The sequence below is a fragment of the Bos indicus x Bos taurus genome, chromosome 5, assembly GCF_003369695.1.
Source record: "Bos indicus x Bos taurus breed Angus x Brahman F1 hybrid chromosome 5, Bos_hybrid_MaternalHap_v2.0, whole genome shotgun sequence".
Taxonomy (NCBI): Eukaryota; Metazoa; Chordata; class Mammalia; order Artiodactyla; family Bovidae; genus Bos; species Bos indicus x Bos taurus.
Window position 1 is genome coordinate 12,916,583 of NC_040080.1, and position 27,603 is coordinate 12,944,185.

A 27,603-nucleotide genomic window follows, 5' to 3' on the forward strand; every position below is an offset into this window, starting at 1 on the left:
GACCCAGGGATCAAACCCAGGTATCCCATACTGCAGGTAGGTTCTTTACCATCTGAGCCACTAGGGAAGCCCATGGTTCTTGACCAGGGGAGGGGTAAGGATAAGAATGCAGCCTGCAATTCCAGGCCATTGAGCTTCAGCTGGGCCTCTCCTCCCCATGGGGGGAGTGACCTCCTGACCCGTCCTGGTGCAGGGTCTCTCCCAAAGCCAGCAGTGTCAGCCTAGGCCCCTGCAGGCTGGGCTTCCCACTAGGACAGGCACTCTTCTGAGCGCCTCCTGCACCTGGCCCGGCTGCCATGTCCTCCTCACTCTGGGGTCAAAGGACATGGAGTTGGTGGGAGGTGAGAGGAGCAGGTAAGGGGACCTGCTATCAGGCAGCTGCCAGGTGGCCAGGGGCACGTGGAGCCCTAGAAGGAAGCAGCTCCAGGCGCATGCATGGGAGGGGCTGAGCAGTGGGGGGCCAGGGGACAGAGCAGGCGTCCCCCAGAGCAGTCAGGGACTGGTGGGCCACGTGAGCAGCCCTGGGTGACCCCTCGAAGGGCCTTTCTCCCCACTCCCATCTCAGCCCAGGCCTGAGTCCGCACCTCCTGCCCTAAACCACCCCCACCTTCCTTCCAGGTGGCGCCGTGTTAATTTCTGCACGTCCACATATGGTGCTTGGTGGGAACTCCCAGAAAGCGAGGATCAGTCATCACGTCTATGGAGGCTGAGACGGGGTTGGGGGGCGGGGCGTGTCTGCCAGCCCTGCTGTAAGAGAATCAAACTGTGACAACTTTATCTGCTCCATGCTGAGGTGTGACAGGTCATCAACCCCAGAACCTGGAGCTAAACGCCGTGGGGTCCATCCTGTTATTATTCTAAATGGCAAACCTGAGTCCTCTTGGGCCGGGGTGAAGAGGAGGAGGGGGGCAATGCAGCCTGCAGGCTGACCAGGCCTGGGGCAGGACTCCTCCCCACAGGAGGTGTTCTGGACAGCAGCAGCCAGTGCCAGGGCACTTTTCCTCGCTACTGGGCTAGTCTTCTGGGGTCCTCCTGCAGCGACCCAGCCCTTAGCACTGCCCCCACCCACCCCTCAGGCTTCAGGAGCTGCCTGACTACCTGGTCCCCACTCCCTTCCTTTCTCAAAAGGATGGTTTCCTAAGAGAGGCCCATTTTATTATTTCCTGAATAAAAGTGGTTTTTAAATGCATTCAAGATTTAGTAGGAATTTTCATATAAGTAGGCTTATATGAAAGTGACATTGTTAATTGCTCAGTCATGTCCAACTCTGGAGAAGGCAATGGCGACCCACTCCAGTACTCTTGTCTGGAAAATCCCATGGACGGAGGAACCTGGTAGGCTACAGTCCATGGGGTCATGAAGAGTTGGACACGACCGAGCGACTTCACTTTCACTTTTCACTTTCATGCATTGGAGAAGGAAATGGCAGCCCACTTCAGTATTCTTGCCTGGAGAATCTCAGGGACAGAGGAGCCTGGTGGGCTGCCATCTATGGGGTCGCACAGAGTCGGACATGACTGATATGACTTAGCAGCAGCAGCATGTCCAACTCCTTACAGCCTCATGGACTGTAGCCCCCCAGTCTCCTCTGTCCATGGGATTCTCCAGGCATGAATACTGGAGAGGGTTGCCATGCCCTCCTCCGGGGGATCATCCAGACCCAAGGATTCAACCGGGTCTCCTGTATTGCAGGCTGATTCTCTATCATCTGAGCCACGAGGGATGCCCATAGAAGGGAAATATGTGGCAGACTCGCCTGGTTTCCACCTTGTTCCATGCCTAGAGGTGGTCTCTGAGTGGCTTACCTGCCCTCAGACCCAACCTAGACCTTGTTGAATTTGTCTCCTTGTAGAGGCCTCAGCCCCTTGAGGCCATCCCTCTGTCATACCACCATCTGCTGTGTGAAAACACTGTCCATTTGTGTATTTTTATTCTTATTTTAAGTTGTTATTTATTTTTGTGGCCGTGCCACATGGCATATGTGATCTTAGTTCCCCAACCAGGGATCAAATCTGTGCGCCCTACACCGGAGGCGTGGAGTCTTAATCACTGGACCACCAGGGAAGTCTCTATTTGTGTATTTTCGACGGCACCACCCAACATGAACCCCTGGAGAGCAGGCACTGTGCTCGGCCCATCACCACACATCCCTCACCCCTGGACCCTCACCAGGAGCACACCAGGGACCAGGTGTGCTAAACCCTGTTGGATTTTCCGTCTTCTCGCACTGGCACCCGGCCCCTTGCTCTCAGCCAGAAACCTGTAACACCTGGGGGCCACCCTGTCAGAAGCATTCTAAGTCAGGGCTGATGAGCTTGTTTCCACGTCTGAAGGGTCCCACAACGAGAGGCACTGGCCATAGAGCTCCGTCCATCCCCATGTCCAGTGGTTAAGTGGGTGACCCAGAGGGTCTGGGGTCCCTGTGGGTGTCTCCTCTGCTACCGGAGGGCTGCCCATCTCCTCCTTGACGACTGCAGAGGCCAGAAGACTTGCAGGATGGTGCCCCTTCCCAAGTCCCCACAGGGACAGCAGGATCCCATTTGGCTCTGGGCCCTCTCCCAGGCTTGGGCTGAGCTGGGTCCCCTCAGGGGTGCTCCCAAGGGACAAGTCCTCAGCTTCCTGGGTCAGAAAGTTCTCAGGATGGGCCAGGTCAGAGCTGGCCCCAGGCTTCTCCTGGAATTTCCCATTTCCTGGAAGGAGGGCAAGGGCCTGTTCCTTTGCACTTCCATGGGATAATGGGGCCCAGCCTGGGGTGCTGTCTGGATTTTTGGGTGCTCATTGCTCTGGTCACCAGGGGAGCCGGACACCCTCTTAGCAGGTGTCCCTAGACCAGCCATTCGGGCCAGTTGCTTCTCTCCCTCAGGCCTCAGCTTTGCTGGAGGGCTTCTCCTCTCTGCTCTCCTGGGAGACATGGCTCTGGGCATGCCCCTGCCTCATAGTGGTGGCAGGCAAGGGCCTTGCATGCAGTGTGACGCTGGCCCCAGGCCACCACGTCTCCCTCCAACTGGGATTTCAGTCTTGCATTCCGCATCTCAGCAACTCAGGCCTATGCAGGGCCTTGGCTTCCCTTCCAGCTCCAGCAGCCTGCCATGGGCTCAGTAGATGTTTGCTCCACTCTAGTCTGTGGCTCCATCACTTTTCCTGACAGTTTTCTCCCAACCCTTTCACCTGGGCCTGTCCCCCTCCACTTCAAGAGGGTACACCTGGGGCTTGTCAACCCAGACCTTGTGATGAGAAAGTCAGGCTTCGGAGTTGACATCTGGAGAAAATCACCTGAGGCTGAGGACCAAATGTGATCAGTGGGACCTTGACACCAGCATACCCTGGCCTCTCTCATGGAAAACCAAGCAGGGCCTCTATCGCGGAACACCAAGTCCTAACCCCCGGACTCCCACTCTGCTGGGTGCACGTTGGCTGTCGTGGTGCTCCCTCCATGTCCTAGTCTCCTAGCTGTGCTGGTCGCCACTGAAACCTGCTTTAACTGGCTGGGTGTGTGTGGGTGTCGGTGGGGGTCACTCCATGTGTCTGTATGTGTGTTGGTGGGGGTCATTCCCTCTGTGTGTGTGTTGGTGGGGGTCATTCCATGTGTGTATGTGTTGGTGGGGGTCATTCCCTGTGTGTGTGTGTGTGTGTGTGTGTGTTGGTAGGGTTCACTCCATGTGTCTGTATGTGTGTTTGTGGGAGTCATTCCCTCTGTGTGTGTGTTGGTAGGGGTCATTCTATGTGTGTGTGTGGGGGGGTGGGGGTGATTCCGTGTGTGTGTGTGTGTTGGTGGGGGTCATTCCATGTGTGTGTGTGGGTGGGGGTCATTCCGTGTGTGTGTGTGTATGTGTTGGTGGGGGTCATTCCGTGTGTGTGTGTGTGTTGGTGGGGGTCATTCCATGTGTGTGTGTGTGTGTGTTGGTGGGGGTCATTCCATATGTGTGTGTGTTGGTGGGGGTCATTCCGTGTGTGTGTGTTTGTGTTGGTGGGGGTCATTCCGTGTGTGTGTGTGTGTGTTGGTGGGGGTCATTCCATATGTGTGTGTGTTGGTGGGGGTCATTCCGTGTCTGTGTGTGTGTGTGTGTGGGGGGGTCATTCCGTGTGTGTGTGTGTTGGTGGGGGTCATTTGGTGTGTGTGTGTGTGTGGGGTCATTCCGTGTGTGTGTGTGTGTGGGTGGGGGTCATTCCGTGTGTGTGTGTGTGTTGGTGGGGGTCATTCCATGTGTGTGTGTGTGTGTTGGTGGGGGTCATTCCATGTGTGTACGTGTAGGTAGGGGTCATTCTGTGTGTGTGTTGGTGGGGGTCATTCCGTATGTGTGTGTGTTGGTGGGGGTCATTCTGTGTATGTGTGTCGATGGGGGTCAGTTCCTGTGTGTGTGTGTGTGTTGGTGGGGGTCATTGTGTGTGTGTGTCAATGGGGGTCATTTCCTGTGTGTGTGTGTGTTGGTGGGGGTCGTTCCGTGTGCATGTGTATTTTGGGGGGGGGTCATTCCCTGGCCCTGCACCCAGAGCTCTGACCAAGTGCCTGTCCATCAGATAGTTCCTCGACCCATTTTTATTGTTTTGTTTTTGCATTTTTGTTTCGATTTATTTTGGCTGCAGTGGCTCTCCCTTGCTGCACGCAGGCTTTTTCTTGTGATGAGTGGGGCTCTTCTCTTACTGCGGAGCACGGGCTCCAGGTCTTGCAGGCTTCTGTAGTTGCGGCACTTGGGCTTAGTCGCCCTGCAACGTGCAGGATCTTCCCAGACCACACTGGCAGGCAGATTCTTAACCTCTGGACCACCAGAGGAGTCTGCCCCATTTGTGCATGAAGGGGCTCCCTGACTGCGTCACAGGGGGACACCCCAATGGCCAGAGGAGGCCCAGCTGGTGCCCTCAGCCTCTGTGGTCTCACTGAGATCTGATTTGCGGTAGACCGCCTCTTGGGGTACGAAAGAAACAGAACCGACACAGTTTGCTCAAGTGACATATTTCAATATAATCTCTAAAACTCTATGAATTGAACAGATAAAATACCTCTGGGCTATTTTGTTACAAAATATTTGCCATTTGGATTCGTCGCTGGGTGCAGCCACCTTGCTTTTCTTGCCCTCGAGAGGCTGCTCTCGACGGGTGAGGGGGCGTACGTGGCGACGGCAGGGGTGCAGCGAGGATGTATGTACAGCAGGACACGGGGACAGACAGATCGGTGGTTGGCGGGGAAGCCTACTGGCACACTGTCGTCTGGCAGGCTGTGGGGCCAGGGGGGCGGGCTCAGGGCTGAGCACGTGGGCGGGTGCCTGTGCACACCAGCTCCAGCTTGGAGGGGGGCTGGCCCTGCAGGGTGAGGGAAGCTAGGTTCATCTTCATCTCCGGCTCCTGATTCTGCAGGTGGGGACAAATGGGTGAAACCGGGAAGGGGCCAGGTCCCCAAAGTAAGGCCTGGAGCACGGACAGAGCAGGGCCACCTTGGGGTCAGTGCGCATCTGCCCAGGAGGCCACGTCTTAGGGGCTTGAGCAGCACTCCACGGGCCCCTCGGTAGGGGCTGGGGGGCAGGAGACCAAGAGCACCTCCACTGGGCCTTCCCGGAGGGTGGGGTCCCTGCCGTGGCCACGGCTGTGCAGAGGGCCCGAGGCTTGTCCCAGTTGTCTGGGGGTCGGCTCTGGGGCCTGGCACAGAGGCGGGCCCCAAGCCTAGCCGTTTGGCCCATCAGAGGAGGGAGGTTCAGAGGCTGGGAACCCTGCGCCCCCAACTGTGAGGAGACCCTGCCGCCCCCTGTCCCAGGCCTGCGGGAGTTAAAGCCCCTCACAGCTCAGGGTCGGCTCCACATGCTGCTGACTCCAGCCTGGTCTGCTTCCTGGGGCCAGCATTCCCAGGGCGCCACTGGGGCACAGGGCAGCCACAGCAGTGACTGGGGGGAAGGGGAAGGGGCGGCAGGGGGGCACGCTAGGGGTGAAGCCCTACCTGGGGAAGGCCACTGAGACACCTGAGCTTCGCATCCTCAGTGGAGAGGACCACGCATGCGCCCGCCCTGAGCGCCACCACCGCTCCCCCCCCCCCCCGGGTTGGTCCTGACCTGGAAAGTCTGGGCATCGGCAGACACTTCGTCAGCTGTGTGAGCAGATGACAAGGGGCCCCACGACCCCCACCCCGCAGACACATCCTTTTCCTTCTGAGCCCACGCCCCTGCTCCCAGGCCCCGGGCACTGGGCATGTGAACCTGAACCGTGCCGCCCCATTGGTTGGCCGCTCCATTTGGAAAGGCTCTGATTGGAGCCACCCTGTTACAGAAAAGACACGGGAGGGGGGCCAGGACAACGAGGACTCGGTGGGGGGGCGGGGGGGCACAGATAGGCTCAGGCGGTAAATTGATCACACGTTATGGACACGGGCTGACAAAGACAGAGCCAGAAATACACTCACTGGTGACATCACAGTGACGCCTGTGCTCACACACGTATACACGAAACTAGGCCACCTGGGATCTCTGAGAGGAGGAGGAATCGTGCCTCCTTGCGGCCTTGGGCCTGCGGCTGGGGCGCGGGGTGGGGCTGGGGAGAAGTGAATTCACTCTAGGTCCCGACTTCAACTGCCATCTCTCGGGAGGTCTCGGACCTGGGGCCTGGAGCGGCAGGACCCTTAGGGAGGTCGGCAGTGCGCTGTCAGCTCAGGACCAGAGGAGGGTCCAGCCTGGCAGGGGACAGACCATCCCTGGAAGGGCCGTGACTGGGGCGGGCCGGCCTGTGCTCAGAGGGGTCGCACAGAGGCTGGCCCTGGCTCTGCCAGGCGCTGGGGAGATCAGCGAGCCCTGCGTGGTGCTCCTTCGCGGTTTCGAGGGTGTAGGGACACTTGCAGCCACCCCTACTGGACACGGGCCTGCTGCCTTCTGGGGTGGGGGCAGGCATTAAGAGCGCTAGTTGAGGGCGATGGTGCAGGGGGGAGATGCTGAGCCTCTGAGCACCTGCTTCAGCTTGGGTGCTTCTGCGTGGGCACCTCTCAGCCATTCTGTGTCCACAGCCCTCGTGGAGGCCACAGAAGATATTCTGGGGTCAGAGTGGGGAGGGGGAGCCCGACCTGGGTGGGAGTCCTTGCCCTGCTGGTTGTGTCTGCCCCTGGGCAAACCCGGCTTCTTCCTCTTTCTGCGTCTACATCGGGAAGACCCAGCTCTCCTGTGTGTGTGCGTGTTTATGCTCTGGGCACACACGACACTCTTTGGGGCTTAGAGAACAAGAAACTCTATAAGAGGTGCATTTTGCAGCTACGTGACCTCACAATTCCTTGGCTCTGTGGACCTGACTGAGAGAGAGCTGAGGGGCGCCCCTTCCCTTCCCCGTTTCCTGAAATCTCAGCAGCCCCAGGGCAGGCAGTGCCCCAGCCCCTGAGGAAGCAGGAGAAGCGCCCCCAGCCCCGGCCCCCCGCCCCAGGCCAGATGGGTCATCGTCCCCGGGGCACAGAGGAGCGGCCTCCTGAGACCACTGGACTGAGGGGCAGGAAGGGGCATCAGAGAGACCCACCCCTTTCCCCAGGCCTCCCCCTGACTTGGCTGCTCCAGGGATCCAGGGCCAACCGGCCCCCACCCAGTGCTGGAGCAGGAGCCAGACCACCTTCCATGCGAGGCTCGGGTGCTAGCCCATAGCTGTCACACCTGCCTGCCCGCCCTGAGGGCCAGGGCCTGGCAGACCTGGCCCAGGAAGCTGGTTAGGCCCTCAGCTCCTGTCGCCCTCAATCCCTGGTCCAAGCGGCTGGAGGGGTGGTCAGGGTAGAAGAGGCCTAGCTGTGCAGGGCTGGGTGGGGCCCCAGGGAGCCAGGGAGGCCGGAGATTGGAGGGGAGGGCTGCTCAACTGAGGAACGGAAGCTTGGGCTGAGCAAACCAGGTGCCAGGGATGGGAATGCTCTCTCCAAAATGACAGCGATGGGTGACCAGGAACGCGGCGTGCCGGGCGTGGGGAGCAGCGGGCGGAGGGGCAGTGGGGGCCCTGGCATGGCCCCCTCCCTCTGCGACAGCAGCATGGGGGGCGGGCATGTCTACACCAGGCTCCTGGAGCCACTGGAGCAGCGACGTTGGTGCAGCAGGGAGCCAGGCGGGCAGAACTGGTGTGGGTGGTTGTAGGGGGGTGGGGGTGGGGGCAGCGGGGGCCGGTGGACCACCTTAAGTGGGGAGCCTGGGCCGCCCAGGGGCGTGGAGCCGCAGGAGTCGGAGGAGGCTGGGGCATAGCAGGAGAGGGCCTGGCTCAGGAGGGGCTCCATGCGGGCCAGGCAGGGCTTGTCCAGGACAATGACCTTGACTATCTGCTGGCACTGCACCAGGGTCCCGGGGGGCGTGGGCGGCGGCGGCGGCGGCGGAGGTGGGGGCTGCTCCCTCGAGGGGCTAGGCTGCAGGTCTGGCAACGGCGCTCCCCTCTCGGCCCCCGGCCCGGAGCTGTGTGGGGACACCTGAAGCCTGTTGTGAATTGACACCTAGTTTAGAAACAGCCAGAGAAGTATGAAATGTTACAAGACTAATTCCCAGCTGCTGGGACTGGCCTCCCTCCCGGGCCTCCCTCCCCGCCCACCCCGCAACCCTTTCCCAGCTCCTGTGCCCACGAGGGGTTCGTAGGCCCCACTTCCCATTTCTCCACCACCTAGAGGGCACCCGGCTGCCAGGCAGAGGTGCTGGGCTCGGGCGGAGCCCAGAGCCTGCCATGTTCTGCTCCAGCTGAGCCTCCTGGCTCCTGTCTGTGGGGTGGGCAGTTGGACCAATGGACTCGGGTTATGCAGTCTGATCTCACAGACCTGCTGGGTGGCCCTGGGCCACGCGGGAGCACCCACTAGCCTCCCCACTGGCCTCAAGCTGGAAAAGCAGGAGTAGCTCTACCGCTTCCCTATCTCTCAGGGGTGTGTTGGGGACACGAGGACAGGGTCAGGAGGCAGGTGGCTTTCAGCCTTGCAAGCCCCTCCCCTCCCACCAGCTTTGTTAGAGCGAGGCCTCATCGTCACTGTAGAATCACAAAGGTGTCTAAACTCCAGAATTCCAGGGACCCCGAGGGGTGGTCCAGAGACCTGCCCCATCCTCCCAGACTCCCCAGGGCCATGCCCACACATTCGAAAGCAGAGTCCAGCCACAGTCAGGTCCTTAGCTGCCTTTCTGGCCCAACCTGGGTCCTGAAGAAATCTGCCCTGCTGCCAGAGGGGGAACCCAAAGGACCCCCATTTTTCCCCCTGGGTTGGAGTGTGAGGGCGTGGTCCCTCCCTCAGCCCATGGAGGACACTGGGGACTAGCCTGTCCTCTTCTTGCTAGCAGGGATGGTGGAAGAAATAGCAGGATTCTGGAAGGAGGAGGGTTTAATTAATTCCTCATCCCTCCAGCGCCCCAGCCTGTAGATGTGACACACAAGCCTTTCTGGACTCTTGGACCTTTCCAGGGGTGGCTGAGACCCTTATCTCTGGGGTTGCTTCCGTCTGTCCTGGGGGCATCACCCCTCAGGCTCAGGATGGGGGAATACTAAGGCTGCAAAGGAGGGGACCCTATAGCCAGGCTAAACCACGATGGCCCTGCCCTACACTATCTCAGAGCCCTAAGCCAGCAGGTCCTGACCCTATTTATTGGCAAAAGGTGCAATGTCAAGAACTCCCCCTTCCTGGGTCCGGGTGCTGCCCTGATGGGTCACTTGGCTCTCCAGTCCTGCTCCTTATCCCCTGACTCCAGCCCTGTTTCTTTGGTTTTCACAAGCCCCCACTGCCAGGGTCTGCAGGCCGTGGGCTCTACTCTCCATTCTCAACCTTTACCTTGGCAGCGTTTTCTAGGCCTGAGCTTCTTCCCCCAACTACTCCCTGCCCTATTCCAACAAAGGAGTCCCCAAGCCCCTCAGTGCCCCAGACAGGGCAGAGCAGGGCTGCGTCTCCCTCCCTCTTGGGGAGTCCTCTGTGGTCCTCATTGGGACAGAGGCTTCCTTCCATCCACTGGGGGGTGGGAGGCGGCTCTTTTCCCCACCTGCTTTGAGTTATTCTGAGTTATTCCCCACTCTATTTCGAGTTATTCTCCGGGAGAAAGTGGCCTGAGACTGTGGGGTCAAGGTTTCTGCTCACTGCTCCCAGACTTTACTTTACCGCAGCCCCTCTCGGGGAAAATACCTGACCGCCCCGGTTGAGACCCTCGAGCCCCACCGTGGCCGCAGCTCTGGTCTCACCCTGCGCCTCCTCCGCTCCCTGTCCCTGATCCCTGCTCCGCTGTCTGCACCTCCCTCCGCCCCACCCAATCTGGCCCATCCTTATCTTTAATCGTTAGTAAGTGAAAAGCAGGAAGTGACAGCAGAACATTCTCTCATTCTGACCCCCCCACTCCCTGCTGATGAAAGAAAGAAGAGAGAAGGGAAGGGATGGAACATGAGTAGCAAGCCTGACAGCTCAGACAAGCTGGAGAAGCGCCTGCCAGCAGGCGGCCAGGCAGTGACTGGGTGGGGGGCGGAGGACGCAGGAGCTTGGGGTCCAGCAGAGAGGTGGGCGGCGAGGCTACCCTCGGTGCAGGGGAGCGGAGGCTGGCGGGGCCCTGGGGCTAGCCTTGCAGATAGCCACGTGGCCCTCTGGACCGGGGAGGAGGGGGCAAAGGGCCCCCAGACCGTGGTCCTCCCTGGGCAGGGGCTCGAAGGCATGGGCAGGGCTGGTAACTTGTGGTGTTTATCTGCAAGGCTGGAGAACGGGCAGCTGCAGGGAGATGGGCAGGGGGGTGGTGGTCGCGGAGGATGGAATACCCACCCTGGGGGCTTGCCAGCTGCCGGGGCAGGAAGCTCCTCCGTGTGAAGGTGCCTCCTCCAGACACAGGTGTGTGGGGGGTGGGGGGCTACGGGGAGAGTGAGGGTTTCCTGGGGCTTCCCCAAGTTTAGTCGGGCTGGGGCAGGGCTCCTCCCTCAGAGCCCTAAGAGGGGGCTCCTCCAGCTTGGAGTGGGGGGGTCTGTGTGAGCATGAGGGGCCCTGGAGGCCTGGCAGAAATGAGTGAGGGGCTCACGGCTTCCAAGGGGAGCCAGTGGGGAGGGCTGGGGTCCCCAGGCTTGCAGGGCGACTACATGCCCCCTCCCAGGTGGCGCTCTGGGCTGGCAGGGACCAGCTGCTCCTGTCACTCCACCAGTCCCTTCCCTCCAACTTGGAGGGTCTTCAGACACAGCAGCGCCCACCCCACCCCGACAAGGAGAAGCCCTAAGACAACCCCGGTCCCATCTTGCCTCACTTCCTCCGGCACATCCCACCCCGTGGCCAGCTTTCCAGGTGGCTCAGCTGTGTTGAGCAGACACTGTATCCTCCCAGCCGCCCCCACTTTCCCGAGGCGTCGACTGGGGGAGTGGACCTGAGGGGTGATTCTCGGAGGGGCCAGACTCCCTCCACAGAGGCTGGCAGGACGTGGAGTGTCAGGACCATAGCATGTGCGGGGCGGTGGGTTCAGGGGGCTGTGGAGGGATGCTGTGGGCCTGCTGGGGGCTTCATCTGCACGTGTTAGTCTGGGAGCTCAGCCTGGGGGGCTCGGTGGGCTGGGCATCCGGGGAACTGGAGGGGGCACTGTGGCTTAATTAGGCGCTGGAAGAGTGGCATTACCCATGCTAGCAGTAACTTTTAATTGTATCTCTTGAAATTGGTAATATGGTGAGTCGGGCTGGGGAGGCATTGATTAAAACCTGAGAAGAGAAACAACAGAGACAGTGAGAAGAGGACGGGGCACGCAGACACACTCACCTGGGCGACCAGGCCTCCACTCACCTCCACCGAGCTCTCCGCCGCCTTCTCCCCCGCGGCCGCCGCTTCCCTTTTGGCTTTGAATGCAAAGAGCACAGGGCTCACTCTCCACGGCCCTGTTCCTGCACAAAGCCCTGCCTACCCACGCCGCCACCCCACCCCACACCTCCCAACCTGGCATCCTTCTGGATCCTCCAGGGGCCCCACAACTGTGTGGGGCGGTGGACTTGGTGCCTGAGCCCAGCTCTGCCACTGAGCAGCTGTGTGGCCTTGGGCAAGATGCTACACCTCTCTGGGCCCATTTGTTCCTTGCTGGGTATTGTCGAATCTCCTTCACCTTTATCAGAGCCCCCGACGGACTGTGCAGAGTGGCTGTGAGGAGGCCTTGGTTCTCAGCTCCTGGGGGCTCCTGAGTGTCTGTGGCACAGACCCTGTGAGGGAGGGGCCCCATTCCTTTCTTGTTTCTGCTACCGAGCTGAGTGCTGAGGATTCAGTGAGCTGCATGCACCCCAGGGCAGAGCCTGGTGCAGGTAAGAGCAGTCTGTGATTGCTACCAGGGATTTCTTTTTTAAAAACATTTATTTTTTTTGGCCGAGCCCTGCAGCATGTAGGTTCTTAGTTCCCTGACCCAGGGAACAGACCAGTGACCCCTGCATTGGAAGTGCAGACCACTGGACCACCAGAGAATTCCCCGTCTATGAGGGCTTTCTTTTTCTTTTCCATTAATTTTTATTGGAGTACAGCTTTACAATTCTGTTAGTTTCTGCAGCAAAGTGAATCGCCCATACGTATACACACTGCTGCTGCTCAATCGCTCAGTTGTGTCCAACTCTTTGTGACCCCACGGACTGTAGCCCGCCAGGCTCCTCTGTCCATGGGATCCTCCAGGCAAGAATACTGGAGTGGGTTGCCATTCCCTCCTCCAGGGGATCTTCCCAACCCAGGGATTGAACCTGCATCTCTTGTGTCTCCTGTATTGGCAGGTGAATTCTTCACCCCTGAGCCACCTGGAAAGCCCCAGACATATATATATACATCCCCTCTTTTTTTGGATTTCCTTCCCATTCAGGTCACAACAGAGCCCTGCGAAGAGTACCCTGGGCTGTAGAGTAGGTTCTCATTAGTTATCTCTATTATACAGAGAAGTGTATATATGTCAATCCCATTCTCCCAATTCATCTCACCCCTCCTTCCTGCCTTGGTACCCATACATTTGTTCTCTACATCTGTGTCTCTATTTCTGCTTTGCAAATAAGATCATCTATACCTTTTTTTTTTTTTTAGATTTCACATATATGCGTTAATATATATGAGGGCTTTCTGATGGGCCTGGCACACCCTGTGTACCCCCGGGGACAGCTTGAGGACTTCTTCCAACTCAGTCACCCCTGACTCCCTCCCGCACCCCCAGCAACATCCTAGAGCCCTCTGCCAGGGCCCTCTGATTTCTCACATTGCTGGGAGGGCGCCCACTCCCTCCAATGCCCACCCCTCTGCTTTCTGTAACACAAGAGGAAGCTGGGCTAATGTTTGGAACCAAGGACCCGCTGGGGAGGGAGCTAATGGATGAGGCCCTGGAGATGCACATTGCCGCGGGGGGAGGCCGGGGGCTGCAGCTACCCCCAGAGACGGGCTGTGCTGCAGAGAGTGGGACGGGGTGTTCAGGGATCAGCCACAGCTGAGGTTTGACTCTGGCGTTTAAACAGCTGTGTAAACAGGCATGTGCTGTGACCTCAGACATAAAGGGGCCTGCTGACAATGGGGCAGGTGGAGAATTAGGAACTCATGGTGCCGGGTCAGACCCACACACAGAGGAGACATCACAGTGAGGGTCTCCATGAGCAAAAACCGTGCTTGGAAAACCAATCTCATCTCCCAGCTGGTGGGGCTGGTCCTGTGATGCTGTCACAGCATCTCGGCGCCGTGGCCGTAACCGGGGGGGTTTGGGACCAGCATGGAGCCCACTGGAGGCTCAGCTCAAACTGACGTCCTGCTGGGACCCTGGTTTCCCAGGGCTTGGCATGAGGCACACAGCAGGCGCTCAATAAGAGTTCATTACTGTAAGGATGAATGGCTGAATTAATTAATTAGTGAAGAGTCTCGGATGGTTTGCTAGGGTGTGTTGGGCTGGGATTTAATTCTCATGCCACCTCTCCTTCTGATTCTTTTTCTTTGGGGGCACGTCTTTTCCCTGCAGGTTGGGGGAAGGGAAGGGGCCGGGGACAGAAAAGTAGGAGGGGGGCCAAGGGAAGGGAGGAAGAGGTCTACAGAACATGGCCACAGGTGACAGAAAATCCGAAGCCGGCTGAATTCATCTGGAGTGAATAATTCAACCTGGAGAAACCATTTGAGACACTGGGTTTGAGGGTTCATGTGGGTTTCGGGAGGCTGACTCAGGCCTGGGATGAGAGAGTGCTGGTGGCCCCTTAGGGAAAGGTCTGGAGGGGGCAGACCAAGATTTCCAGACCCTTCTGGCCACCTTTCTTACCTGCTCCTGGCTGCAGATGCCCCTACCCCGCACACCAGCAGTCGGCAGAGAGCGAGGGGCCCAGGGTCCTGACACCTCCAGGAGGACAGTGACGTTTGTCAGTAGACACATTTCTCACTCGCCCTTCACCCACTCCCACTGCTGAGGCCCCAGGAGGCTGGGCCGTGTAAAGCAGCATCTCCCTCACCCAAATCTCCCAGGACCCCAAGGCTGGGGCCCCAGGTCTGGAACTCACCTGTGGGCGATCCTTGCTTGGATTGTGGGTCTCCCTGGGACCCCCCGGCCTTGAAGGAGAGAGTCTTTGTTCCTTGCTGCTTCTCCAGCTCCCCTGGGAAACGGAGAAACTCATGAACAGAGAGAAACCTGGACTCCAGCACACAGAGGGGTGAGAAGGGATGAGGGGAGAGTGGGGGGGAGTGGGAGAGGGGGTCCCGAACACACGGCACCCACTTCCCCACTTCATGGCAGGCCCAGTGCCCTCTGGAGCCTCAGCTCCCCCTCCAGAGGCAGGGATGCCAGCCCCTGCTCTGACAGCCCAAGAGGAGGGGGACGAGGCGGACAAGATGGGGGTGACCACCTGGGTCTGCATCTTGGCTCCAATGCTGCCCGGCTGTGTGGCTTCAGGCGGATTACTTAACCTCTCTGTGCCTCTCTTATGGGGACAACAGTACTTCATAGGATCATTAAGAGGGTTGCAGGAGAAAAGACATCAAGGCACTCAGGGCTTGTCAGGCACTTAACACACATCAGCTCCTAGGACGACATGGAAGGCTCATATGGTGTAGTTAGCGCCTCACCACCGCTGGAGCCGTCCTGTCGGCCCACCTTGTCCGCCGGCCGAGCTCCCCTGAGAAGGGAGTACCCAGCCGCCGAGGCTCCGGTGGGTACCTGTCTGCTTTGCTCTTTTGTTGTTCAGTCGCTCAGTGGTGTCCGACTCTTTGCGACCCCATGGACTACAGCACACCAGGCTTCCCGGTCCTTCACCATCTCCCGGAGTTTGCCCAGACTCATGTCCATTGAGTTGGTCTGCCTGCTACTCAGCTTTAATTCCTCTCTCTAGACTAAAAACCGATTCCTTCCTGTCTGTCCTCAGTGGTGCTGGAGAAAGGCCAGTTACCCTCCTTGGGGGTTCGACAGCTGTTATTACATCCCTCCTCGGTTCCTCTTTTCCAGGAGACATCACTAACGTTCCCTGTGTTAAAGCTATTCCCTTGGGTTCCATTTTTGCCTCGCTAGGGGGCTCCCCAGGTGGTGCCAGTGGTAAAGAATCCACCTGCCAAAGGAGACATGGGTTCAATCCCAGAGTTGGGATTTCCCCCGGAGAAGGGAATGGCGACCTACTCCAGTTTTCTTGCCTGAAGAATCCCATGGACAGAGGAGCCTGGCAGTCTACAGTCCAGGGAGTCGCAAAGAGTCAGACACAACTGAACACGCACGGACTCTAGCAACTAGTCGCCTGTAATCTGGGGACACCGGCTTGCAAACCCCAAACCAGAACCATTTGTGCCGACTGCCTGAACCACACCATCAGTCAATACTCAGTAATTTTACTGAACCGAGAGTTGCTCCTCTCTCCCTTAGAGGGGCTGCCTTGGTTTTGGAGAAATCACCAAGGAGCCCAAGGAACCTGGGTGCCAGTCTTGTTTTGTCACGGACTGCGTGAATTTGGGACCACTTCCTTAAGTTCTGTTGACTCAGTTTCCTTATTTGCAAAATGAAGATACTACTACTCAGCTACTGGAAAGATGTGGCAAGAATTAAATAATTCAACAGGCGCAGCATTCAGCCCAGGGCTAGGCACGTAGTAAGGGCTTGATAAACAGGAACGCTGGCTGTTGTTTTCCTTTTTCTCTTTTCTTTCCTCCTGGCCTTCCTGAGCAACTCCTCCTCTTTGCTCAGCTTTCTTCTCTTTCTCTCCGCCGGAAGAGCAGGAGCAGATGTGAGCCCTCCCCCTCTTCCCTCAACCTCTGGACAGCAGGAGAGGATATTTGCCCTTAGCACCCAGATCCTGGCGATATCGACCCCTTTGTTCTCAGAGGGGCAGAGGGGCTGATGGGGAAAGCGGCCATGCGCAGCCAGGCTGGTGCTGCCTTGGATGCTGGGCTCTCCAGCTGCATCTGGAACATTCTGACATTGTGACAAGGTGAGGGTGTGTCCTTGAGAATGTTCTAGACCAACAGCTAAGATGGCATTGGAAAGAGTCTGTTATGCCCCTGAAGTCACACTGCCCACCTATAGCAGAAAGGGAATTTATACCCTTCCTGCACCAGGCATTAATAAGTTAAGTTATATGCGCTGGTCGGGAGAGTTTTTTGTTTTAACCTGATTTCATTGCTGTCTTAGGAAATTAGAGACAGGAACTAGCCTCTCATTTTCAGACTGGAAAGTACGTGAACCTCAGAATCAGACTCCAGTGCAACTGGTCGTCCGCTTCTAATATGCACCTTAGACTATGCACCTTAGACACATCCCTTAACTGCTCTGTCTCATTTTCCGTAAGGCCATGAGTCCTTGCAGCCTCCCTCTGGGCACACCTAAACAAGCTGCCAGGCACACAGCAGGCGCTCCAGGGATGCTCGTGAAACATTATCACCTGGCGCATTGGCACTCTGCTCAAAGCTCCCACTGCCTTTTCTTCTGCCTAAGGGGTTTAGACCAATTTTGAACTACTTTTCCACTAAGTGGCCATGCAAGGCAGACCTGGAGTCTTTTTATTTTCTGTTGGAGTTTCTGAATCCATTCTTATTTAATTTTCCTTTAAAGGCTCTCTGAAGCTGCCGTGATGCTCCATGACAGGAAAGCGTGCATGTGGGCAGAGACCGCAGGTTGTCACTGCTCTTGTCTTGAACCCAGAAGCCACCGGTAAACCACCCAGATGGATGAAGTGGCTCTGAGATTGTCTACAACGCCTGAGCGACATCAATGAGAGCAACCAAGAACAGGCACTCCTTGGAGGACAGAAAGACAGCTCTAAGGCGAGGGACAGTCAGAAAGCCAGCCAGGGCTCTTCAGGAAGACGATGTTATAAAAAAAATTAAGTGGGGGGATCCTTACAGGTTAAAAGGCATGAAAGACAGGAAACAACCAGCTGTGATGTGGGGATCTGAACTGGATCAGGGAGGAGGCTGTCCAGGGAGATTGGGTCAGAATCTGCCCGGAACGCCTTGGTGTGCATGTCTGTCTTTAGGGCCGGCTCGTTTCCTGGTCCTGCTCAAACCCAGCGAGTTCTGTGGCTGAGGGGCCCACAGGGAGCCCCACAGCCTAGCTACACGTGCACACACCCTTGCGTACCTCGGTTTAACTGTGAAGCCTCTATCAGCCGTGATGGCGCAGTGGGGCAGGGGGCGGGGAGGGCTTGGGAAGGCAGAGGGGCCTTGCTCACCCACACTCACTCCACAGAGGGGTGTCTGTCTACGAGCGACCCTACTCCTGGAGCCAGGCCACCCAGGGGTCTGAGGTGAGGCGTCCTTACACTCTATCCGGATCTGCTCCAGCTCTGTCACCTCAGCGATGGACTCCTTCAGGTCTTCCACAAACTTCTGCATCTCGTCCAAGCCCAGGGCGCAGAAATGCAGCACCTGCTTCTTCTCGGAGCCCGAGAGCGGGGTCACCAGGGTGATGCCGTGAGAGTAATCTGGAAGCCAGACCCCAGCCGCCACGGGCCGTGAGCAGCCGCAGGCGAGGCCTGGGCCCTGGGGTGCCTGCCCCTCCCCTCCCCCAGCCCCGGCCACATCCGCAGACGACAGACTTACACTCGTTCTCAAAGAGGTGGAACTGCATGCCCAGCAGGCCCACGGACCTGCAGAAGGTGTACGTGGAGGAGCTCTTCTTCTTGGGGCAGAGTTTGAGAATCTGTCCAAGAGAGGGAGATAGACGTGCACTGACGGGTGTGCGCTCGTGTGATAAACATGCCTCACACACCCAGGGGCTCTGGTGAACACAAGTGAATACACAGAAAAGGACAGGCACGCCCAGGCAGACTTACACACTTAGGATACATTCACACACACGTATACACACGTGCGTGCACACATACATATACGCACAATATACCGCATGAAGCCGTCCAGCGGCCCTTCCCACTGCATCTAACACGCAGCCGGACTCCCGGCCTGGTCTGTAACCCCCACCTCATCTGGTCCCTGCTCTGCTCAGGCCAAGCCATCCTTTCTGTGGCTTGAACAGAGCAGGTGGGTCCCACTGTGGGTCTCTGCACCAACTATTTCCTTGCAGCTTCCAGCATGGTCGGCTACTCTCCTCACTTAGTGCTGTGCTAAGCTGTTTCAATCACGTCCGACTCTTTGCAACCCCATGGACTGTAGCCCGCCAGGCTCCTCTGTCCATGGAAGTCTCCAGGCAAGAGTACTGGAATGGGTTGCCATGCCCTTACCCAGGGGAATCTTCCCATCCCAGGGATGGCACCTGGTTCTCTTAAGTCTCCTGTGTTGGCAGGCGGGTTATTTACCACTAGCGCCACCTGGGAAGCCCCTCCTCACTTAGCAGCTGCTGCTGCTAAGTCACTTCAGTCGTGTCTGACTCTGTGTGACCCCATAGACTGCAGCCCACCAGGCTCCCCCGTCCCTGGGATTCTCCAGGCAAGAACACTGGAGTGGGTTGCCATTTCCTTCTCCAATGCATGAAAGTGAAAAGTGAAAGTGAAGTCTCTCAGTTGTGTCCGGCTCTTAGCGACCCCATGGACTGGAGCCTACCAGGCTCCTCCATCCATGGGATTTTCCAGGAAACAGTACTGGAGTGGGGTGCCATTGACTTCTCCCCCTCACTTAGAGCTTGACTCAAATACGGCCTCCTTAGAGACCCCTTCCCTGACCACCATTTCTAACAAACAAAAACAAAATGAAAGAAGAAAAATCTCGGCCTCAGGATGCCGGGGTTGCGGGAGGAGGACCCTCGGGATCCATAAGTCAATCAATGGGTCAGCCCATTAAAGCACAACAAGCCGAAAGGCAGTGAAGAAATGCATACACAGGTGACGGCAGAAACTGGTACTTTTTTTCTTAACGGGGCAGTGCAGCGTCTCAACCACTGGACCACCAGGGAAGTCCCCGGTATGTGTTTTGAGGATGAAGTAGTGTAAGGACTGGACAGTGAGTGGGCAGGCCACATTTGAGGTGGGGGGACATCTGCACTGAATGAGGGGAGAGAGGGGGTCATGCAAGGTCTGGGAGCTTTTCAAGCAGATGATGAGCAGCAAAGTCAGGGTGTGAGACAGAGAAGCCTGGTGGGCTAAGTCCATAGAGTCACACAGAATCAGACATGACTGAAGCACACATGCTCTGTGTTCAAAGAGCGAAGGCTAAATGCCCCATAGATGTATAGACATGTACACGCACGTGTGTGTGCGCACACACACACACACACACACACGCCAGCATTCCCCTGGACCCAGGGACAGTACCGGCTGCTCGCAGACCCCCTGCACCTCCCAGGCTGCGGGACAGATGGACGTGCAGCCCTGTACCCTCCAGCCCCAGGTATCTCATTATGACGGGGAGGCAGACGCTCTGGGATCTAGTCCATTCCCACCAGGACCGGGAACCCAGAGCAGATAAGCTCTCTGTGCCTTGGCTTTATAACCTACAGAGTAGGAACGATCCTGTCTGCCCGGGCCATCACCTGTCTGCTCTGAACACAGAGCATGCGTCATATCTGATTCTGTGTGACTCTATGGACTTAGCCCACCAGGCTTCTCTGTCCATGGAATTCTCCAGGCAAGAATACTGGAGTGGGTTGCCATGCCCTCCTTCAGGGGATCTTCCTGATCCAGGGTTCGAACCTGAGTCTCATACGTCTCCTGTGTTGGTAGGTGGGTTCTTTGAACACAGGCATCCATACAATGACTATTTAGTGAGTGTCCCAGGCATTGTTCTAAGTGCTAGAAAGCAGGGGAGAACAGGATCTGATCTGTCTCCTCTCCATCCCCCACCACCCTTCCCATCCATGACTCATCCCAGGCTGTGGAAATCGGCTGCTGGGTGTGCAGCACCCTGTGGGGAGGGGTCCCCTGAGCCCCTCCCTGCTCAGACCCTGGCTCTGCTCCCCGCTCACCACCAGCAGGTCGTTGAAGAGGAACACCTCCCTCTGGTGCGCAGCCTGCTTCTGCAGCTTGTTCACGTCCGTCACCTCGAAGAGTCGGCTGCAGCAGACCAGGCGGCGATGTGGCACAGAGAGAACCTGGGGGGGGGGCACACAGTGCTCAACAGGGGGTGGGGGGGCCGTCACCCCCTAGCACCAGTTTCCAGAAGAGCAGATGCAGGCCCGGTTTGACCCTGAACCTCCCCTCTCCTCCCCCAGGGCTCTCTCCCCTTCCTCACGCTCCTTGGGGATCAGGGCTGGGCAAGAGGGGTTCTCGATGCTGGGAAGAAGTAAGAGGATAAAAGACAGAGAAAGGACATTGAATACAGTCTCTGGGTCTTCCCTGGTGGCTCAGTGGTAAAGAATCCACCTGCCAACTCAGGGGACACAGGTTTGATCCCTGATCTGGGAAGATCCCACAGGTTGCGGAGCAATTAAGCCCATGCACTGAACCTACCGAAGCCCGTACACCCTAGAATCCAGGCTCCATAACAAGGAGTAGCCCCTGCTCCCCACAACTAGAGAAAAGCCCCCAAAGCACCAAACACCCAGCATGGCCAAAAATGAATAAATAAATATTTTTAAAAAGAGAGAAAAGAACCTCTGGATCGTTCAAGTCCCATCACTGTGCACCCTTCTCCCTCCGAGTCCTCCTCGAGGGCACCCCCACATTCTGTGCTGTGCTTCTCTGTACTGCACACCCAGACACGAGTGTGCAAGGCAGGGAGGGGGTCCCGGGGACACTGGAAACCTGCTCTAGTGTATGAACCAGCTCCTGGCGGGCATCCGCAAGCCTAACAGAGGCTGCGACTTCAGCATGAAGGGCTCTAGCCAGGAAAGGCTGACCCCGCATGAATGGGTGGAGGAGTCCAGCACAGAGCCTCCAGAAAGTTCCCCAAACTGCCCCCTGAGCAAGCCACTGGGGAGGAGGAACCAGAGAGATCAGGGTTAGAGATGGAGGCCAGACCTTTATGTCTGCGGTATACGGAGCTTCTGTGGACATCTCGAGAGGACTGCCCTTAAAAACCACTGCAAACTTGGAGCAAACTGTGACCCGGGGCCACAGCTCAGGGGCACCTCAAGGGTTTGAGACCCCACATCGAGAGCCTGCTTGAGCCCATGTCCTTCCTTCTCTTCAGTAGATCATCCAGGATGCCCAGGGTCTATTCCACTCCAACCTCCAGAGGCTTCAACCCAAGAGCCTGGACAGTCTTACCCAGGACCTCACTTCCACCCCTCCCACTGCAGGAGCTGGTCAAGGTGGCGATGAGGAGATAGGCAGGTGGAAGGAAGAGGGTGCAAGAAAGAAAGGAAGAAAGGGAAGGAGCTGGAGACAGGGGCTCTGTGGCCCGAGGTGGGGGGCAAGTGATCCCTCACCCCTTCCACTTCCACCCCTCCAGCTCCCTGCCAGCTGAGCACCATGACCCCACGGTGGGCACTTACAGTCTTCATGCCCACGATGGACTTCTCCACCTTGGTGACGTACGTGACGTGGTCCTCATTGGACCTGAGCTCCTTCTGCTGAATCCTCTCGTAGATGCCGACCACCAGCTCCCTGGGGATGTCGGCACCGTCATCCACACCTGAGGATGAGGAGTGGAGAAGGGAGGGGGTCGGGGGGTCAGGGGCTGGAGCCAGAGAGGGGAAGCCCGCTACCTGAGTGACGCTCCCCAAGGGTGGCCTTGATTTGGCCCTGTCCCTGCTCCAAAGCCTTCAGTGGTTGGCTTCACATCCCTGCTGAATTAGAGATGACCTCCCTGGCCAGAGCACCTGCTGTATGAGGGCTCAGCACGTGTCCCAGCCCCACCTCCAGGTGCCCCACAGCCACAGTCTTGGCTCCTACCTCCCAGGCCTCCTCCTCATCTCTGATCACAGCCTCGGGCTCCTGCCTTTGCTCCCCCTAGCATCTCCCGCTCCGGCCCCACCATGAGGGCACTGCCCGTGTGCTGTCTTGTCTCTTTCAGGCCCTCCCCTCCCCTCCACAGGGAGCTCAGTGATTAGTTGTCAGATGGTGAGAAGATCCCCTCCTTGCTGGGAGCGCAGGGAGGGGTGGGACATTAAGTGAAGGAGAGCAGGGCAGCCCCCGCAGTGATGCAGTAACAAGACCACCACCCGTCTCCCACTTCATGGTAATGATCAGACTCTGGTGACAAAAAACACCAGCAGGAAGTACACCAACATGAAAACAACTTTCCCCGGGAGGGAGAAACAGAAGCAATAAACAAAATCTTCCTTCTACTTTTTCTAAATCTTCTTTTAACGATTATATACTCCTCTTTTCAAGAGGGGAAAATGAAAAATAAAACATCCTGGGCAAGTGCTCTCCAAGCAGTTTTCTTAAGTGTCGAGAGGACATTACACCTTCTATGAGTGACTCTCTGGATTGACCCCGTGTCTTCCACATCTGAGCTTGGTTCTGAGTTGGGCAGATGAACCAAGAAGCACCCCCCAGGGCCCCTGAAAGAAAACAGGCTGCGGCCAAGAGGAGCAGGGCAGGGGCTGAGCACACGGGGCTCCCAGGTAGAGATGGCAGGTTGCACACCTCTGCTCCTTCTGAACGCCCCGGAAAAAGGAATCGGCAGAGACGGAGGAAGAGGCAGGGGCACCAGGGGACCTGAAAGTGGGTGAATGAGCACATGATCCGCAAACCTGGGAAAGTGGAAATGGAAACCAGCAGAGGGATTAGAAGGCTCAGAACCATCAAGGGCTCTGGAGCTGGCAGAGCCCTGGAGGTGAAGGTGGGCTCGAAATAGGAAGATCAGTTGAAAATTAGAATAAAAGGCAGTTAGACGTCCCCGCCCCTTCCTCCACTCCAAGCCTTCATTCTTTGGAAGGGATGAACCAGGAACTCTGGGCTGGTGGACCCCAAGCACAACCTGTTGGAGAAGGAAATGGCAAGGCACTCCAGTATTCTCACCTGGGAAATCCTGCAGACAGAGGAGCCGTGGGGGCTACGGTCCATGGGATTGCGAAGGGTCGGACACGACTGAGCAACTGACATTAAGCGCAACCAAGACTGAGAGTCTGTGCTGAAAACCGGGGGATGGAGCTGATGCCTGTGTATTAGGAGACCCCCGCGAGCCCACTTCCCACGCAGCTCTCAGTGCTGGCAGAGAGACTCACCCGCTCTGGGCCACAGATTAGACATTTCTCTTCTGAGGGATTGAGCATCCCAAGGGAAAATATCTAAAGATATTGCAGTCACTTCTCCCCGTGAAACAGCTTAATGAAATGTCGACATGAGAAAGCCCACCAGTCGGCAACCCCACGCACACTTGGAGCTTTAATCAGCCTTTTAGTGGCTCACTGCTAAATGTTGGATGGACAACCAAGTTTCATTCGCTGTGTATGGAAAGTCTCCAACACAAGAGAGGAAAAGTACGGGGAAAACTGAAAAAGGAACTTAGAAGAAAGCGAGGAGAAACCAAAACAAACAAGTGCAAACGTGAGAAGATGTTGCATCTACGAAACAGGAACAAAAGGCTCTGAAGAGCAGCACTTAGCAGAAAAGAGTTCTTGAGAGTGAAAAAGATGACCGCAGAAATGAAAAGTTAAGCAGGAGATCTGAAAGAGAAAGCTGAGGGCCCTCTTCAAGAAAGTCAAACAAGAAGACAAAGATGGCAGACAGAAAGTTGCCGTCAGAGGCTCAGACTGGGAGGTCTAACATCTGGAACACAGGAGTTCCAGAAACAGAGTCCAGAGAAAAAGGAGAGGGAAATGATTAGATGCAATATTTCGGAGGCATGTGTTTCTAGACTATTAGTAAAAGGAAGAAACTGGTTCCCAGCACAGTGGGTGAAGAAAGAGCCAAAGAAGGCACACGATGATGAAACTCAGAACACGAAGGACTCCCCCGATGCCCAGCATGCTAGCAACCTCCTGGGCCAAGACAGCAGTTCCAGTGCCCTTGACCACCGGGGGTGACAGCCTTCCGTGGGGGTCTGAGACTCCCGGAACGACTCTGAGCAGGTTCTGGATCAGTTGAAAATTAGAATAAAAGGCAGTTAGACATCCCCGCCCCTTCCTCCACTCCAAGCCTTCATTCTTTGGAAGGGATGAATCTCCACTGCCTCCCCTACCTCGCAGGTTCCGGATAAAGTCCTCCAGCATCATCTTGCGGTCGGGCTTGATGTTGGGGCTGTACATGTCGGTGTTGAGCAGGATGATGGCGAAGGCCAGGATGAAGATGGTGTCCGGGTTGTGGAACTGCTGCACCACCTCGGGGTTGCACATGCAGTAGCGCTGGCTGCGGTGGGGACACGCGTGGGGCATGCGGTGGGGACACGTGTGGGGCATGCAGTGGGGACACGCGTGGGGCGTGAGGGCCCTGCCTTCCCCACACTCTGGAGAGGGGGGCACTTGGGAACATGTCCGGTTTTCTGAGTGTGGGCTTAGGCCCAGGGGGGCTCCCCATCTCCACTCTTTGGCCCCCATTCCCACCGAGGGGACAGGGCAGGTGTCACGCACCCAAAGACCCCAGACACCCCCTCCCCAACAGTACCAGCCTCAGACTGATGCTCAGTAAAAACCCGCTGGTTGATGGGGACACACGAAGTGCCACCAGGCCACCTGGAGGCCAGATGCTGGTCCAGCTCAGAGAGCCCCAGAGGTCTGCCTGCTTCTTTCCTCCCCTCCTGCCCCCCTCCCACCCTCCCCCGCCCAAACCCCAACCAGCCCTCTAGGGACTCCTGTCCTCAGCTCACAGCCCGGGCTGCTTCCTCCATTCCCTGGGCGTGTGGGGGACTCCTGCCCCCGGCTGGCAGCCCCCTACTTCCCCCACACCCAGCGTATGTGAGGGCTGGGGAGGACCCACCTGAAGGCCTCTATGAGCCGCTCCACCTTCTGGGCCTCACCCTGCACACGGATATGGGCCTGGAACTTGCGCAGGGCCTCGTCCAGCTCCATGGCAGAGAAGTCCATCTCGTCCACCACGCAGCTGAGGCCGGGAGGGGAGAGGGCCATGAGGGCAGTGACCAGACCTCCCTCCACCAGCCAGAGCTGGGAAGGGGGGCAAAGCCCCCCTGCTGGCCAGACAACCCCTCCCTGAAGGAAAGGCGAGACTTGGGGGTCTGAGACCAACCAGGAGGGACTTACCCATGCCAGGGTCTCCTGCCATAGCCCAGGAGGACCTCCTCACCCTGCCTCCCCTCCCAGACAGCCCTGCAAGGTGCTGGCTGAGGGTCCTCCTCCCACTGCCAGAACCTGGGGCCCAGGGCGGCAGCCGGCAGTCCAAGGCTTCCGGCTAAGAGGATGCTGAGCCCAGACCTCCCGCCTCCAAATTCCAGGGCCTCTCCTCTCAGCCCCTGAGCATCCAGAAGTCAGAGATTTAAAAGGTGAACACAGTTTCCTCTCCTATCCTCTCCAAGGCCTGTCAGGGGCCTGGCTTTCTCCCCACTTTCCGTTCCATTTGGGAGTCTCCTCTTACACAACCCCTCCAGTGTCTGAGCGTTTGTAGCCGAGCAGACTGCCCACCCCCAAGCAAGTGACAGGCCAGCTTAACCTCCTGGCCCCCAGCGCATCTGGCCTTGCCCTCCTGGGGCACCCTGTCCCCAGGATCATGAGCATTGGGGCAGGAATCTGGGCCCCACAGAGCAGCAGGCTTGACGCCCCCGAGGGCCACAGAGGCTCCCGCGTGGAGCTGACGTGTCCTTTTCCGCACACACGTGCCGCTCCGCTTTTCTCCGTCCTGGTCACCCCACACCCGCCCCATGCTGCCCTCTCCTGGTTCCCACAGGATGCAGAGAGTGGGGGGGTTTTCCTGAACACAGGGGAAAGAAGTAGAAGGGTACCATCAGAGGATTGACAAATCCAGTTTGTTTGACGATGGTTTCTCTGGTGTTGGGGGAAAATGAACGTACAGGGAAGGGCAGGAGCAATAGAGAAGCAGGGGCTGTCAGGATGCACCTGCAGAGGGCCAGGCGAGAGACGGGGCTAAATCGGAACAAATCAAATGGACCCGAACGGACCAGGCCAAATCAGAATCTGAGAGACATCCTAAAGGAAGAACCTGGGGGGACGAGGATTCATTTGGTTGATCGACAGGGTTCATAAGAGGCCACGTTAAATAACAGTGCTACTACACACAGAGGAGACTGCTGAGGGCGGGAGTCAGTCCCTGGGCAGCCTTCACCAGGCCACAGGCTGTGTTAGCAACTCTTGCAGGAAAGTGAGGGTGTACATCTTTTATGTTTTACCAAGTATTTAATATTTTAAGTTGGCCTGAGTAAATATTTGATAATGTCTGGTTTGAGGAACTCTTCAGATAAAATGTCCCCACACCCAGCATCTCTCTCTTCTCAAAGCTGAAAGTATAAACGTGTTTATTTAGTATAACCTGGACAAAGTACTCCGGTGGGTCTGAAGCAAAGACCAAGCATTCTGAATTCTCAGCAGCCCAGGAGGCTCTTCCTGAGATTGGCCGCCTCTGTTCCCGCCCACTCTGGTCAGCAGGCCCTGGGGCCTCTCCCTGCCTCAGGGCTCCGCCCACCTCTCTCCTCCCCACGGCCTCTGCTGAGGGTCAGGGCCTCAGCATCGCACCACAGCTGTGACTTCAGTAGCCTCTAGACCAGCCTCCTTGCCTCCAAACCATCTTCCGGAAGAACACTTCCAGGACATCCGCGGCCCTGTCACTCATTCCTCTGCTTATAATTTTTCCAAGGCTTCCCACACCCCCTGTATGAAACCCGAGTTCCCTGGCAAAGCACGGCCCTGGTCGCTCCCAGTCGCCCCTGCCCCTGCGGCATCCTGGCTCTGTCCTGCAGCCTTGCTCTCCATCATTGCATGCTCATTCACCCAGGCTGCTCCTTTGTCCTGCAGCCCACCCCCGACCTCCGGGTCTGCGTCTAGATGTCCATCTCTCGGAGAGTCTTCCTCGACCTCCGTGGTTCCTCTGCTGTGTCTCCCACCAGGCCACACGCTTCCAGATCCCCAGAGTCGATTTCTGCATTCCTAGCGGATATCTGAACTCAATAAACATTCCTGGGGTGGATGAATGAGTGAGTGACAGGACCAAACTGGAGAACGACTGGGGCCATGAGCTGGAGAAGGGGTCGGCTGGAGAAGGAGCCCTGTGGCTGGGGCCTTGACCTGGTGGCCCAAATCAGCTGGATCTGACCTCTGGACACAGCTGCCAAGGGAAGGGACAGTGGATTCCAGACCGTGGGCAGTGAAGCAGCGTGGAGTGCACACACTTCCCATTGTTCGGCTGCCTTTGCAGGCCAGGGAGTGATGAGAACTCGGCCAGCTGGCCCTGATGAGGCTGCTCCCGGGGAGATGTCTGGACCTGCCTGGCGAGATGCTGCTAACAGGGGGTAATCCCGGTGGTGCTCCCACTTGGGTCGGGGGAAGCGGGGGAGGTGCC

At 57.5% G+C, this 27,603-nt stretch overlaps 1 protein-coding gene across 9 annotated transcripts in view; it reads right to left on the reverse strand.

Annotated features, from left to right (window-relative positions):
• Positions 1-4,940: 4,940 nt before the first annotated feature.
• The window catches only part of IQSEC3 (IQ motif and Sec7 domain 3), a 92,072-nt gene continuing 69,409 nt past the window's right edge, over positions 4,941-27,603 (reverse strand). The window contains exons 6-15 of one of the 9 annotated variants that reach the window (XM_027541020.1): positions 25,057-25,179; positions 24,323-24,489; positions 21,687-21,826; positions 20,217-20,342; positions 17,903-18,002; positions 17,623-17,784; positions 14,386-14,478; positions 11,687-11,739; positions 11,525-11,604; positions 8,315-8,402 (exon numbers count right to left, since the gene is read on the reverse strand). In XM_027541020.1, coding sequence (XP_027396821.1) covers positions 11,530-11,604; positions 11,687-11,739; positions 14,386-14,478; positions 17,623-17,784; positions 17,903-18,002; positions 20,217-20,342; positions 21,687-21,826; positions 24,323-24,489; positions 25,057-25,179 — 1,039 coding nt within the window. In that variant the 3' untranslated portion in view covers positions 8,315-8,402; positions 11,525-11,529. Of the gene's footprint in view, positions 8,420-11,520; positions 11,605-11,662; positions 11,740-14,385; positions 14,479-17,622; positions 17,785-17,902; positions 18,003-20,216; positions 20,343-21,686; positions 21,827-24,322; positions 24,490-25,056; positions 25,180-27,603 lie in introns of those variants that run through there. The other 8 variants (XM_027541019.1, XM_027541015.1, XM_027541014.1 and 5 more) reach the window with 8 other exon arrangements.